We start from the raw sequence: 13,542 nt of genomic DNA, 5'->3' as shown, positions 1-13,542 counted from the left end.
AAAATGTCTGGTTGCAGCTGAAGGAACTACTTCTGTTCAACTTGGTAATCGGAGCACCAGGTTACCAATGAATGTGCATTGACTATTGAGTCTCTTATTTTGTTTTAGGAGTAAATCGCTCAATGATGTGTCTGCTGAAGAAGGTGGTAAAATTGCAAAATCTCTACGATATGAAGAACTGCAGAGAATAAAGAAAGCTTTGCATGAACAGGACCAGCAATGGCAAAACGTGAGTTGAAAGCAGCCTCTCCTCGCCTCTCTGTCTGCCACAGTCTGGTGTCAGCACACAGCTAAACTAACATCGGCAAATTACGTACCTTTTTAAGCACCAGCTTTTGAAGAGTTATTCCTTTGTTATAATTTTTCAACTTGTAATTTTCTAAATAATAGCAACAATTTTAAGTGTTTAAACAATAGGCCTTTACATAGTAGGAACATGGAGTAATACAGCACAGAAATGGACCCTTTGATCCAACTCGTTCATGCCAACCAAGATGCCCATGTTTGGTCGATATCCCTCTAAACCTTTCCTATCCATGTACCTGTTCAAATACCTTTCTATCTAAACTCAGTTCATCCAGTAATTGATAGCTCCAGTAATTGAATCCGTAAGCTACCCTCCGGGTCCAGCTTTTTATTAGACACTGTAATATGGCTGGAACACACTGAAACTCATACTGATGAATGTTCTTCTACTCTTTCACTTTCTTATAAACAGCAACTCACAGCGCAGGAAGGTGACAGAAGTAAACACTTCATTCCTTTATCACTATTCTGTTATCAATGGCTGCCTTATTTTTAGTTTGGCTTCTTTGTATGCCCACGTAGTGTTTGAATAAAGTGAACACTGTGACTAAGTGGGGAGATAAAGAAGGGTGAACATTAGAGGTGGTTTTACATCTTGTCCTGAAGGACCAAAAGGTGTTTAAACTTGGGGATTCCGGAGTGCAGTAGCCAGATGGCTGAAAGCCTGGCTTTAAAATAATTCTGAAACATGGAATCAATCTTTCATTCCGACGGGTGTAGAATTACATGAGGAGTTATCAAGTAATGAAGGATGTGCGGGGGGGAAAGGTGATTAAAGGCAGCATATTTTTGTATTGTAAGGATTTACAGCAAGTCATTTTAATTTTTAAAAAAATGCATATTTGAAGAGATTTGTGAGGATTTATGTGAAGTAAAAGTGCCAGGGAAGGAAAGCAGCTTTGAAGGATATGGGTAAATAAAATTTAGAAAGCTGCAGATGTTTAAACTCAGAAATAAAGCCAGAAAATGGTGAAAATGCAGGAGAGATTACTGCTACTGGTTTATTATTATCCCTTGTTCTAAGATGCAGTGGAAAACTTGTCTTGCATACCTTTTCATACAGATCAATTCATTACACAGTGCATTGAGGTAGTAATAACAGAATACAGAGTAAGGTGTCACAGCTACAGGGAAGTCCATTGCAGGTAGGCAGTAAGGTGCAAGGTCAAACAAGGTAGATTGTGAGGTCAAGAGTCCATCTCATTGTATAATGGAACCGTTCAATAGTCTTATCACCGTGGGATAGAAGCTGTCCTTGAGCCTGGTGGTATGTGCCCTCAGGCTCCTGTATCTTCTGCCTGATGGGAGAGGAGAGAAGAGAGAATGACCTGGGTGGATGGGGTCTTTGATTGAAAGGGTTAATTTCCAAATCCAAGACGCTTTGTGGGACCTGGGAAAGAGAAAAAAAGTTGGTTTGGGGTTACAAAGAAGGTGGGGTTGAAATGGCTAAGTCATCTGGTCGAGAGAGAATGAGAGAGATTGAAAGAGAGAAAACATCCAGAGTCACAGTTATGGACTAAACTTCTAACTCATGTAGCATATATAAAGGTTGGAGTATGGTTGCTTCTCCTCCAAACCCTGGTGGCGTTGGTCAATGAAGACAATGAGAAGAATAATAGGAGGAATTGGGCAGCTTGCATTTTAGATGGTTGTGTGTGCATTCCTGTGGACTCTTGGAACTCTGGCTGTGTACACATTCTGAGATTTGAACGTCATCCTCAAAGGCTCGAGTAGTTTGGGCTGGGTTGTGGTAGAGCTAGCTCAGCAACCAGAATCCCCTTTTGAGGTCCCTGTGTGCCCATGCATTCCTGGGTTAGACTCGGAGGGTCAATATCACTGGCTCTCTGTAACCTCGAGTCCAGCAGTGAAGTCTGAATGGTGATTGGGCCACTGGTAGCAATTGTAGAGGCCTCGTTCCCAAACCGTCGTAGATAATGCACACATTTGGCCTTGTGTGAAAACTGGAGAATTTACTGTCCCTGATATTTAGCTGTTTTGGAACAAATGCTAAAATTAAAGCAAAAGGCTAAAAATAAGATTATTGAGGATAGTGAAGAATAAAAATCAAGTAAAAACATACAAAAACACCTTTTTTAAAACAAAAAGCATAAAATGAAAATATTTAAAACAAAATTACCCTTCCCCTTTGCCTCATGATCTGTGAGTTTAGATTTTCTTTTGAAATCCATGGGCTTTTGGTGCCTGCACCAGGATTGACAGGTTCGGGATCTGAGTGCCTGGGACCCAGAATAATGCTGGGAATCCCAGCGAGAATGGGATGAAGGTGTGGAGTTGAGAGTTGAGCAGACTGTAATATCATGTTTCTACTCACTCTCTCCTCCTCCACATTCCACCCCCCCAATCCTCTGGAGTTTAACGATAAATGCTGGAATCACAGCGTGTGTGTGACTTCAGTTAGAATGGCTGAACACTGACAGTTCCATCCAGAACCATTCACTGTAGCCATCAGGACTTGGCACTTTCATGAAAGCATCATTTTCTATTTCAATTTTGGCAGTTATTGCTTAACACCTGTCAATCCCAGTCATTATTTGTATTACTACTTTGATATCATGTTGGCTGTATGCTTAAACTGTTGCTGTGACAATTGGTTGGCAATAGTTTTATAGACAGACTTAACACAAAGGGGTCGCAAGTCTACTTGTACAAGTCGGAGAATCTCATGCCAGATGCCTGTCTTTCAGTTGTATTTAGTGAGTGCTTTAGACCAGATGCACATCAGAATGTGGATGATCTATTTCACATCTCCTGACATGGAATATCAGTTTGTGTGTTAGCATCTAAATTACTTGTATTTCTGAATTTCAGCGACTAATTAAGGTTGGGATGCATCGTGGCCACACGGCTCCAGTGAGCCGGGTTCAATCCTGACCTCTGATGCTATCTGTGTGGAGTTTGCGTGTTCTCCCGTTGACTGTATGGGTTCTCTCTGGGTTGCTCTGGTTTCCACCCACATCCCAAATACATGTGGGTTGGTAGGTTAATTGGCCACTGTAAATTGCCCCTGGTGTGTAGGTGAGTGGTAGAGTCTGGGAGAAGTTGATGGGAAAGAAGGAAGGGAAGGACACGGGGAAAATGGCTTTGCCGTGTGGGGAAGCAGAATTGCCCTGTCAGTATAAACTGAAATGGACTCCTCCTATTTCATTATTATGGAAGGATGGCAACATTCATTCTTTAAATCTCTGCCCAGGACCTGGCTAAGTGGAAGAATCGTCGTAAAAGTTTTACCTCCGACCTACAAAAGAAGAAGGAAGAGAGAGAAGAGATTGAGAAAATGACATCAGGGGAGAGTGTCAGACCAACAAAGACGTTCAGGAAAATGAGGGAAGAAAGGTAATCCCGGAATTCTCATATGGTTACTCCTATCAACCTCCATGGCGATGGGAAATTGTGTTCAGGTTCTGCAATTGTCTCACTGCCACTTTGTTTTCTGGGAAGTGCTTGTTTCTCACTTGCAGTTGTTGTTGGCAGACTTCATTAGTTGCTTCAGCGAGGAAGGGGGAAGAGTAGCAGCCAAGGATGTTTTTCTACATCTGGCTGCTGATACAGCCATCCCAACAATAAGACCCACAAGGATTGATAGTTGGGTAACATAGTAAATGGTATTTGCAATAAGATCTATTAGAAACAGAGAATAGGGCAATCATTTAAAAAAAAGTGGTTAATACATTCTCAGTATTTCTGTCATGCATTTGGGTTGGCATGTGTTTTGTCGAGTATTAGTTTACAGTCAATTTATTAGGATGTTGCACACGGTCCAACTTGTAGAAGCACAGTCAAAGTTGATAGCAGTTGTGCTCAGCCAACAGTCGGACAGTGATGTGATCTGTTTTGAAGTTGTTCAAAACTCCTTGGTTGAGTCATTTTCCATGGTTTATCCAATGCTACTGATGAATCCATTTAATGAGGAGCATGGTCCTTTCCGTTTAAGTCTCATAGGCGACAGGCTTTGTAGCTGGACTTGATTTATACTTTTATTTGTGAACCAAATGCATTGAAGATGTTTGGTGGTAGGGCTATAGTTGGAAGAGTCTGTAACCTACTTGGAAAGCCACTTCAGATCTAAGGCATGTTTTAAATTTTTGAACTGGTCTTGATTCTGTGTGTGTTTAGCAAAAATGCAACTCTGGTAAAAAGGTCCTCGTTTGAAGTCTCCATGTTTTTGTGTGCAATAAAATAAAAGGAAATTTATTTAACATTTCTTTTTGTTTGTCCTTGAATGACAGCTACCCATTGAACAGTTGGATTCAGTTTTCGTCCGTACTAACTGCATTGACCATGTAGTATTTAGAGGCAACAGTCAAGTAGTTTGGATGGATTAGTAGCTCTGGGATGTAAAAGGAATGCACAGTGTGTATATATATATATATATACAAGAAATATTCAAGCTGTCTTTAATCTTTCCAGCAAAGAGAAATCCTCATTTAGATTTTAAATTGAGGTTGAGATCCAGAATTTGCTTTGGGAGTTTATTGGGTGTGCTGCATCTTATGTAACATTATGATAATTGCTGTGAACCTTTTGCAATACATTCAGAAGATTGGTGCTTTAGTTCCAATTACCTGCAGCAAAAATGGAGCCCAAGTGTAAATAACATACATTGCAGATTTCTTAGTGGTGCACAAACCTGAAGAATTTGAAATATGGTAACTTGGAGGAAGATGAATGGGGAAATAAGTATTTATATCGCTAGCAATTCTAATCAGGATCTACAGTCCACTGTAGTTACAGGAGTAAGGTTAGTCCTTGCACATCTTTTCCTTTCAAGAGTCAGTTAGGACAGTTTTAGTTCAGAAAAATGCTTGAGAAACGTTTGATTCAGCTCATTGTAAAGACAGGTTTTGAAAAGAAAATGATGCCTCTGTGCCTGGAATTAATAACGTGACATTGAGCAGCTGAAATTTATCAATTAACAGGCAAATTGTGACCTCAGTAAAATGTCATTGAAGTGATAGAAGACAGTCAAGTGAAATCTGGACTGTTTCATCAGTACTAAAAATATTTTCTCGCCATCATTTATTAAAGCATAAAGCTTAACAGATGCAAGGGAAATGTGCGGTCACATTTTTTCCCTCTAGAATTGGGCTTTATTTCTTGTTAAAACATCATGTTATGCTTTGAATTCAAAATGTGTAGAAAGTTGGGGGAATCGTTCAAATGATGTGGAATAATTAAGACCAACAGCAAATGCAGTTCATTTTGTATTCTAGTTCCTCTCATGGGACTGAGGATTGAAATATGACACTAATTATCTTGAAGCGACTGGCTTTGCAGTTTGCAAGAATTTTTCTTCAGTACACCACTGTATTACAAGTTACAACCCAACTAAATACTTCTACAGACCACACCTACTTATCGTCTCAGCTTCTCAATTATTCTAATGAGTGTTTTTGCTCTTTCTCTCATTCTTTTTTTCCCCACCCTCCCACACAGGGAGCTCAGACAGCAAGAATCGTCCAGAGGTGACCAAACTGACTACAGAAAGCTGAACTCCTCTGATGAAGAAGTGTTTGCTGAGGAACATAAACCCCAGAGGCGTTTGTTCGAAAGAAGTCACACTGTGGCAACTGAAACCCCTATCACCTTCCAGAAACGCGAGCCTGTATCCTTGGTACCTCCAGTCCAAGCTCCAGTGAGACAAGCAGCAATAGAATTGAAAAGTACAGTCAACAGTATGTCAGAAGAGCAAAGCTCTCTTCCCTTGTATACCCGCCATTCAATAGACCATATCGCTGACCAGACTCGGGTGTCAAGTTCTCTGCCTAGGAATTACCAAAGACCTGATGTGTCAAGAATTACTCCTGTGGTTGCCCCAAGACCTTATGGCACACAATCTAAAAGACTCTCCTCACTCACGAGATCTTACCCAGTAAGTCGTTCTGCATGAATCTATTACCTTTATTTAACAAAACTGTTTTGGGGTTGTGCTGTTTTAATTAAGGGTATTGCCTTGGTATTGTTTTTCCTTCAGATCATTGAAGGTTTCAAGTTGCAAGGTTCTTCAGTTTTTAATCAATAATAAACAAAGCTCCTTTCAATCTGCGACTTAACAGCCATGTAGATTACTCTCAGCCTTCTGGTTTGCTTTCAAAGAGTAAATTTTGAGTTAGCTGTATCTTTTAACTTCACTGTTGTTCATTAACTTCAATGTTGGGAGCAAGAGTGGCAAAGAGGAATTTAGGGCATTTTTAAAATGACCAAACTAATGCAACCAATTTTAATTTCTGTGATCATGATGGATGAGCATATTTTCAGTGGTGACATTGTAACTGAACCAATCCCATTTAAACCAAGGGCAGAAAATGTTGGTAAACGTTCAGTTTGAGAAGCAGTCGTGAAGGGAACTGATGAGTGAATGCTTTAGGTGTTGTTCCTGCTTCAAAACTGCCACCAGTTTTTCCATCCTTTTCTGTTTTGTTGCAGCCATCAGCATCTGCTTGCTGGATTTGCACATCTCCTTACAACAAGGAGGAGGCCAGTCAGCCCGTTGAGTCCCGGCCGGCCCGCGGTGTAATCTTATTCCCCCATTATTTTCCCTGTAAACCTGTTCTCTTCACATTCCCATCAACTCCAGCCCGGATTCTACCAGTCACCTACACACTAGGGGCAATTTACAGTGGGCAGTTAACCCACCAAACCACACGCTGAGGGAGGAAATGGGAGTGAGCCGGGGAAACCCATGAGGTCATATGGAGGATGTGCAAACTCTCAAAGGCAGCACCAGAGACTGAGATTGAACCTGGGTGTCTGGCACTGCTCTACTTGCCGTGATGCTTGTTTGCATTTCAACTTTTGGCTTTTTGGGACAATAGGGGCAGTACAGTGGTGCAGCTCAGAAGGGCCACAACCTCACAGTGCGAGTGACTTGGGTTCTGGCCTGACCTTGGTTGCTGTCTGTGTGGAGTTTGCACATTCCTCTTGTGATGGCATAGGTTTCCTCTGGGTGCCTTGCTTTCCTTCCACGGCCCAAAGACGTGCAGGTTGGTCAGTTAAGTGGCCACTGTAAATTGCCCCTAGTATGTAGGTGAGGGGTAGAATCTGTGGGGAGTTGATGGGAGTGTGGGGGAAAAATAATGAGATTGATGTAGATGAAAATCACGACGATGCTGGAGGAACTCAGCAGGCCAGGCAGCATCCACAGAGAAAAGCAGGCGGTCAACGTTTCAGGTCAGGACCCTTCTTCAGACTGAAAATAGGAAAAGGGGAAGCCCAGTATGTAGGAGGGAAAAGCAGAGCAGTGATAGGTGGACAGGAGAGGAGAGGGGGGAGGCAGGGTGGGCACAAGGTGGTGATAGGTAGATGCAGGTAAGAGATAGCGATAGGCAGTGCGTGGGGAGCTGAGGACGGGGAGCGCAGATCTACCGGGGGATGGGTCAAAGGTAAGGAGAGAGAGAAAACAAAAGGTTGGAAGAGAAGAGGCTAGGAAAGGGAAGAAGAGAGCATGGTGGGGGAGGCTTTGTGGGGAAGGGGGTGGGGATTACCTAAAGTGGGAGAATTCAATGTTTATGCCATTAGGCTGCAAGGTTCCCAGATGAAAAATGAGGTTCTGTTCCTCCAGTTTGCACTTGAAATTCTCCTGGCAGTGGAGGAGGCCGAGGACTGACATATCAGTGATAGTGTGGGAGGGGGAGTTGAAGTGACCGGCAACAGGGAGATGCAGATCGCGGTTATGGACAAAGCGCAGGTGTTCTGCGAAACGGTCACCTACTCTGCGTTTGGTCTCACCAGTGTAGAGGAGGCCACACTTAGAGCACCGAATGCAGTAGGTGATATTAAGGGAGGTTCAGGTGAATCTCTGTCTCACCTGAAAGGACTGTTTGGGTCCCTGGATGGAGGTGGTGTGGGGGCAGGTGTTGCACCTATGGCGGGGGCAGTGGAAAGTCCCTGGGGTGGGAATGGGATGGGTGGGGTGGGGTGGGGGAGGAGTGAACTAGGGAGTCGTGGATGGTTGGTGTAAATTAGTGCTTGATGGTTAGCATGGACTCGATGGGCTGAAGGGCCTTTTCCCGTGCTGCATGACTCTAAAGGGGTGACTTGCTGTATGTAAACTTTAAACTGCACCTTTTAAAATTGACGCCTCAAGATCCCGAAAGTGTTTGTGCCATTGTCAAACAGAGACTCAGACTGCAGCCTTTCTGCTGAATGTGTTAATCCACAAACCTTTGCTCCTCCCCAAAGCAAGGTCTCTTCTTGATGGGTGGAAACTTCAAGGAAGCCAAGTTATTTCACACCTTATGGTGGATCTTGAGCCACCGTGCACGCTCTGCAGCTGTCTCTGTACAGAGAGTGATGGCTTTGGCATCTGTGGCTGCCAGAGGCCATAGTCAGTGTGCTATTTTTTTGACTGGGCGTGATCTACATTGCTTCACTCCACAGAACCAAGCCTACAATTTCTTCAGCACTGTGTTGTCACAGTAAAAAAAATCCTGAATAAAAATTTGCTGGCACCAAGTGAAATATTAGGAATTTGGCCCACAGTTGCAACAAAGGCGTCTTGTTAAATGTGCCGTCCTATTTTCAAACACACTGTCGCTTGGGCTCAATTCTAATCGGCCTCTTGTTGCCTTCTGTCAGTGTATCATTTTATTTTAAAATGGGGCACGTCAAGCTAAGGAATGTGAGTGCTGGTTTAGTTGCCCTCATTCATGGCTTTTTAACTATTTTATTACCATCTGTCCGAATGCAGCAAGATTATAGACAGGTGAACGTCTAAAATCTTGCCTGCAGAGGGTGAGGCAGACGGGCTTTTCTCTTCTGTTAGATAAAATGTTGAAAAATAGTGAACTGTATGAGTGTTGTAATCCTGAATCACATTATCTCGCTGTGCTCATTAAGTTAATTGAGGTGTCTGGATTGACCTATTTTCTTTCCCTGTGCTAAGTGCTCAATGAATTGTTCAGTCAGGATTTAACTCTGCATGTTGCATATCAGCTAACTGAAGAAGGTTGTGTGTAGAGTCCTAGTAAATGGGATTAGTACTGTTGGGCTGAAGGGCCTGTTTCTGTGCTCTCTGTCTTTAGACTTGAACCATAGAACCATACAGCACAAAACAGGCCCTTCGGCCCACCATGTTGTGCCGTCCATCAAACCACCCTCACACTACCTAACCCCTTCCTCCCGCATATCCCCCCATCCCACACTCCTCCATATGCCTATCCAACAAGCTCTTGAACCTGTTCAATGTATCTGCCTCCACCACCACCCCAGGCAGTGCATTCCATGCACCAACCACTCTCTGGGTGAAAAACCTCCCCCTGACATCTCCCCTGAACCTCCCACCCATAACCTTAAAGCCATGACCTCTCGTCTTGAGCATTGGTGCCCTGGGAAGGAGGCGCTGACTGTCTACTCTATCTATTCCTCTCAGTACCTTATATACCTCTATCATGTCTCCTCTCATCCTCCTCCTTTCCAGTGAATAAAGCCCTAGCACCTTAAGCATCTCCTCATATTCAATACTCTCCAATCCAGGCAGCATCCTGGTAAATCTCCTCTGCACCCTCTCCAATGCCTCCACAACCTTCCTATAATGAGGCGACCAGAACTGAACACAGTACTCTAAGTGTGGTCTAACTAGAGTTTTGTAAAGCTGCATCATCACTTCGCAGCTCTTAAACTCAATCCCGCGACTTATGAAAGCCAACATCCCATTGGCCTTCTTAACTGCTCTTTCCACCTGTGAGGCAACTTTCAATGAACTGTGAATATGAACCCCCAGATCCCTCTGCTCCTCCACACTGCCAAGTACCTTGCCATTCACCCAGTACTCTGCCCTGGAGTTTGTCCTTCCAAAGTGTACCACCTCACACTTCTCCGGATTGAACTCCATCTGCCACTTGTCAGCCCAGCTCTGCATCCTATCAATATCCCTCTGTAAGCTCCGACAGCCCTCCACACTATCCACAACACCGCCTATCTTAGTGTCGTCTGCAAACTTACTAACCCAGCCCTCCACCCCCTCATCTAAGTCATCTATAAATATCACAAAAAGTAGATGTCCCAGAACCGATCCCTGCGGGACACCACTAGTCACTGCCTTCCAATCCGAGGGCACTCCTTCCACCACAACCCTCTGCTTTCTACGTGCAAGCCAATTCCTAATCCACACAGCCAAGCTTCCTTGGATCCCTTGGCCTCTGACCTTCTGAAGAAGCCTACCATGAGGAACCTTATCAAATGCCTTACTAAAATCCATGTAAACCACATCCACCGCACTGCCCTCATCAATCTTCCTGGTCACCTCCTCAAAGAACTCTATCAGGCTTGTGAGGCAAGATCTTCCCTTCACAAAGCCATGCTGGCTGTCCCTAATCAGTCCATGATTCTCAAGGTGTTCATAAATCCTATCCCTTAGAATCCTTTCTAACAGCTTACCCACCACAGACGTGGGTTCTCTCTTGGAAATAAGATTATTACACGGAGCAATCAAAAATTTAAAAAATTGAGCTGGATTCAGCTTGCTCTGCATGGTCCGTATCTGACCACACTTGGCCTGGATGGAGAGGTTCAAACGAGCTAGCTCTCCAGATATGGGAGGTGTCCAGTGAGAGAGAGAGAGGGAGAGAGACCTCATTGGTGAGGAGGCTATGGCAACTGCTGTGGCTGAGTATTGCACAGGGAATGATTTCATTACACATGTATCCAATAGTATTTGACACTTCCATTCTGGGGTAAAAGGCTTTGACTATATACCCTATCTTTGTCTCTCATAACCCTAACCCTAACCCTCAGCCTTTGATGTCCCAGAGAAAACAACCCACGTTTATCCAACTTCTCCTCATGGCTAACGCACTCCATCCAGGCAACATCCTGGTGGACCTCTTTTGCACCCTTCTCCAAGCCTCCACATCCTTCCTATAGTGTGGCGACCAGAACTGCACACAGTAATCCATATGTAGCCGAACCAAAGTTTTATACAGCTGCAGCATTCCTGACGGGAAGATGACAGTTGGGTTTCTGGAGTGGCCTGATTCAACTCAGAACCTCACTGGGTCAAGTTCTACAGGAAACTGACATCCATACAAGTAACACTGAGAAAGGGCAGGAGAAATTAATGGGAGATTGGGATTGCCCTGTGATCCAGTATGTGGTTTATAGGCTGGTAAATGACCTCTTCCTCTGCAAATTGAGTAAAAACTCAGCCCTGCCTCTATTACCTCACCTCTTGTTAATGTTGGGAAGTCTTTGAACAATTTTGAAATATCTCAAAACTATCAAGGTTACTGCAAATCATTAAGAAACATATAAGTAAAATCAAAATTCATCAAGTTGCAGATCAAAAAGAGATAAATAAGATGAATATGAAGTGTCATACTTTTGTTTTTTTTTCCCTCAGCTGGTGTCTTGGTTGGTGATCCTCATTAAATGGGGATCCCAGTCCCGCCTCTGGGTTTAGCTGGCTGCAGAGTGAGGAGACCAGGTTCCCTGGTGTTGTGCCAAGGAATCCCAACACGTCTGGTCTCTTTCACTGGTTGCCATGTGGAATCCAACAATGGAGCTTTGTGGGCAGATAGAACATGGGGCAGTACAGTATGGGAACAGGCCCTTTGGCCCACTATGTCTACGTGGACCCTGAAGCCAATCTAGACTAATCCCAGTTGTCTGCACTTGGTTCATATCCCCTCTATTCCCTGCCCGTTCATGTGTCTGACTAAATACCTCTTAAACATCGCTTTTGTATCTGTTTCTACCACCTCCCCTGGCAGGTGCCTTTGAGGCACCTTCCATTCTGTGTAAAAAGAAAACTTGCTTCATACATCTCCTTTAAACTTTCCCCCTCTCACCTTAAACCTCGGTCCTTTAGTATTTGACACTTCCATTCTGGGGTAAAAGGCTTTGACTATATACCCTACCTTTGTCTCTCATAACCCTAACCCTAACCCTAACCCTCAGCCTCCGATGTCCCAGAGAAAACAACCCATGTTTATCCAACCTCTCCTCGTGGCTAACGCACTCCATCCAGGCAGCATCCTGGTGGACCTCTTTTGCACCCTCTCCAAAGCCTCCACATCCTTCCTATAGTGTGGCGACCAGAACTGCATGCAGTAGCCTAAACCAAAGTTTTATACAGCTGCAGTGTGACTTCACAACTTTTATACTTGATGCCCCAGTGAAGGCAAGCGTGCTGTATGCCGCCTTTATCACGCTGTCCACTTTCAGGGAGCTATGGACTGGCAGCCAGCATCCATCTGTATATCAACGCCCCCATTTTGCACTTGTCTGCCATTTCCTCCACCCAAATTTCCAACTGATCTATATCTTGCTATATCCTTTGACAAGCTTCCTTGCCATCCACAACTCCACCGTTTTCTGGTCCTGAGCCGTAATCAACTGACCTTTGAAAGATTCCCACATCCGATGTGGATTTGCCCCCAAACAACCACTTCCAGTCTACTTTCACTAGTCCTTGCCTAATACTGTTTTAATTAGCCTTCCCCACTTCCATCTGAGGACCAGTCTTCTTGTTTATCCATAACTATCTTAAACTTATGGAATTATGGTCACTGTTCCCAAAATGCTCTCCCATTGAAACTTCAGTCACCTGCCAGGCTCATTCCCCCAATATAAGGTAAAGTCCGGCCCCATCTCTGGTTGGACTACCTACAATAGTGTGAGGTGATTTCCCTGAGGTGATTGAAGTAGTGAGAGGCCAAACTTCAATGAGCAATTCTGCCCAGCAAGTGCCAGCCTGGTTAGATAACTCCACACACTCCCCAGTGTTGTTGAGGCTACAGGGCACTGTGGATTTCCTTGTCCTCAAGCTAGTGCCTCACCTGGGATTATTATTAATGGTACTCCTGCTGTCTTCTAGCTCTGCAAGGAAGAACTCCAAGCAGGGACAACAGTCCCCTAACCAGATTTTGGCCAAAGATTGGCTTCTCCCTATTGTAACACAGAGGCGATTGCAAACAGAAGGTGTATGTTGTTATTACCCCTGCTGGGGGGAAAAAATACACCACCAGCACCTACCATCTCAGAATGTCCCACATACAGGCAGTCTGCACGGTCTGATGGCAGTAAGACACAGACTTCCACCAGTGACTGACTGCCTTTCTTAATTGGAATACTTGGAAAGTGGAAACTCAGTGCTACTTGCTTGCCCCAGAAGTCAAATGACTTCTCTCGGTCTTGCTGATGAAAGCAAGGATCTGGGCCAAAGTGACTAACCTGTACGACAATATCAACACGACTGCTTGGTTCATGACCATGTGTTCA

General features: G+C 44.1%; 1 protein-coding gene across 3 annotated transcripts in view; it reads left to right on the top strand.

Annotated features, from left to right (window-relative positions):
• Window positions 1-13,542, top strand: part of LOC127575787 (LIM domain only protein 7-like) — a 203,628-nt gene that overhangs the window by 148,251 nt on the left and 41,835 nt on the right. For all 3 annotated transcript variants that reach the window (XM_052025884.1, XM_052025883.1, XM_052025885.1), the window contains 3 exons: window positions 109-229; window positions 3,518-3,660; window positions 5,761-6,196. In XM_052025884.1, coding sequence (XP_051881844.1) covers window positions 109-229; window positions 3,518-3,660; window positions 5,761-6,196 — 700 coding nt within the window. The remainder of the gene's footprint in view (window positions 1-108; window positions 230-3,517; window positions 3,661-5,760; window positions 6,197-13,542) is intronic.

The sequence above is a fragment of the Pristis pectinata genome, chromosome 11 (assembly GCF_009764475.1).
Source record: "Pristis pectinata isolate sPriPec2 chromosome 11, sPriPec2.1.pri, whole genome shotgun sequence".
NCBI classification, from domain to species: domain Eukaryota; kingdom Metazoa; phylum Chordata; class Chondrichthyes; order Rhinopristiformes; family Pristidae; genus Pristis; species Pristis pectinata.
Note: the sequence above shows the minus strand (reverse complement) of the source record. Positions and strands in the feature narration are given on the sequence as shown.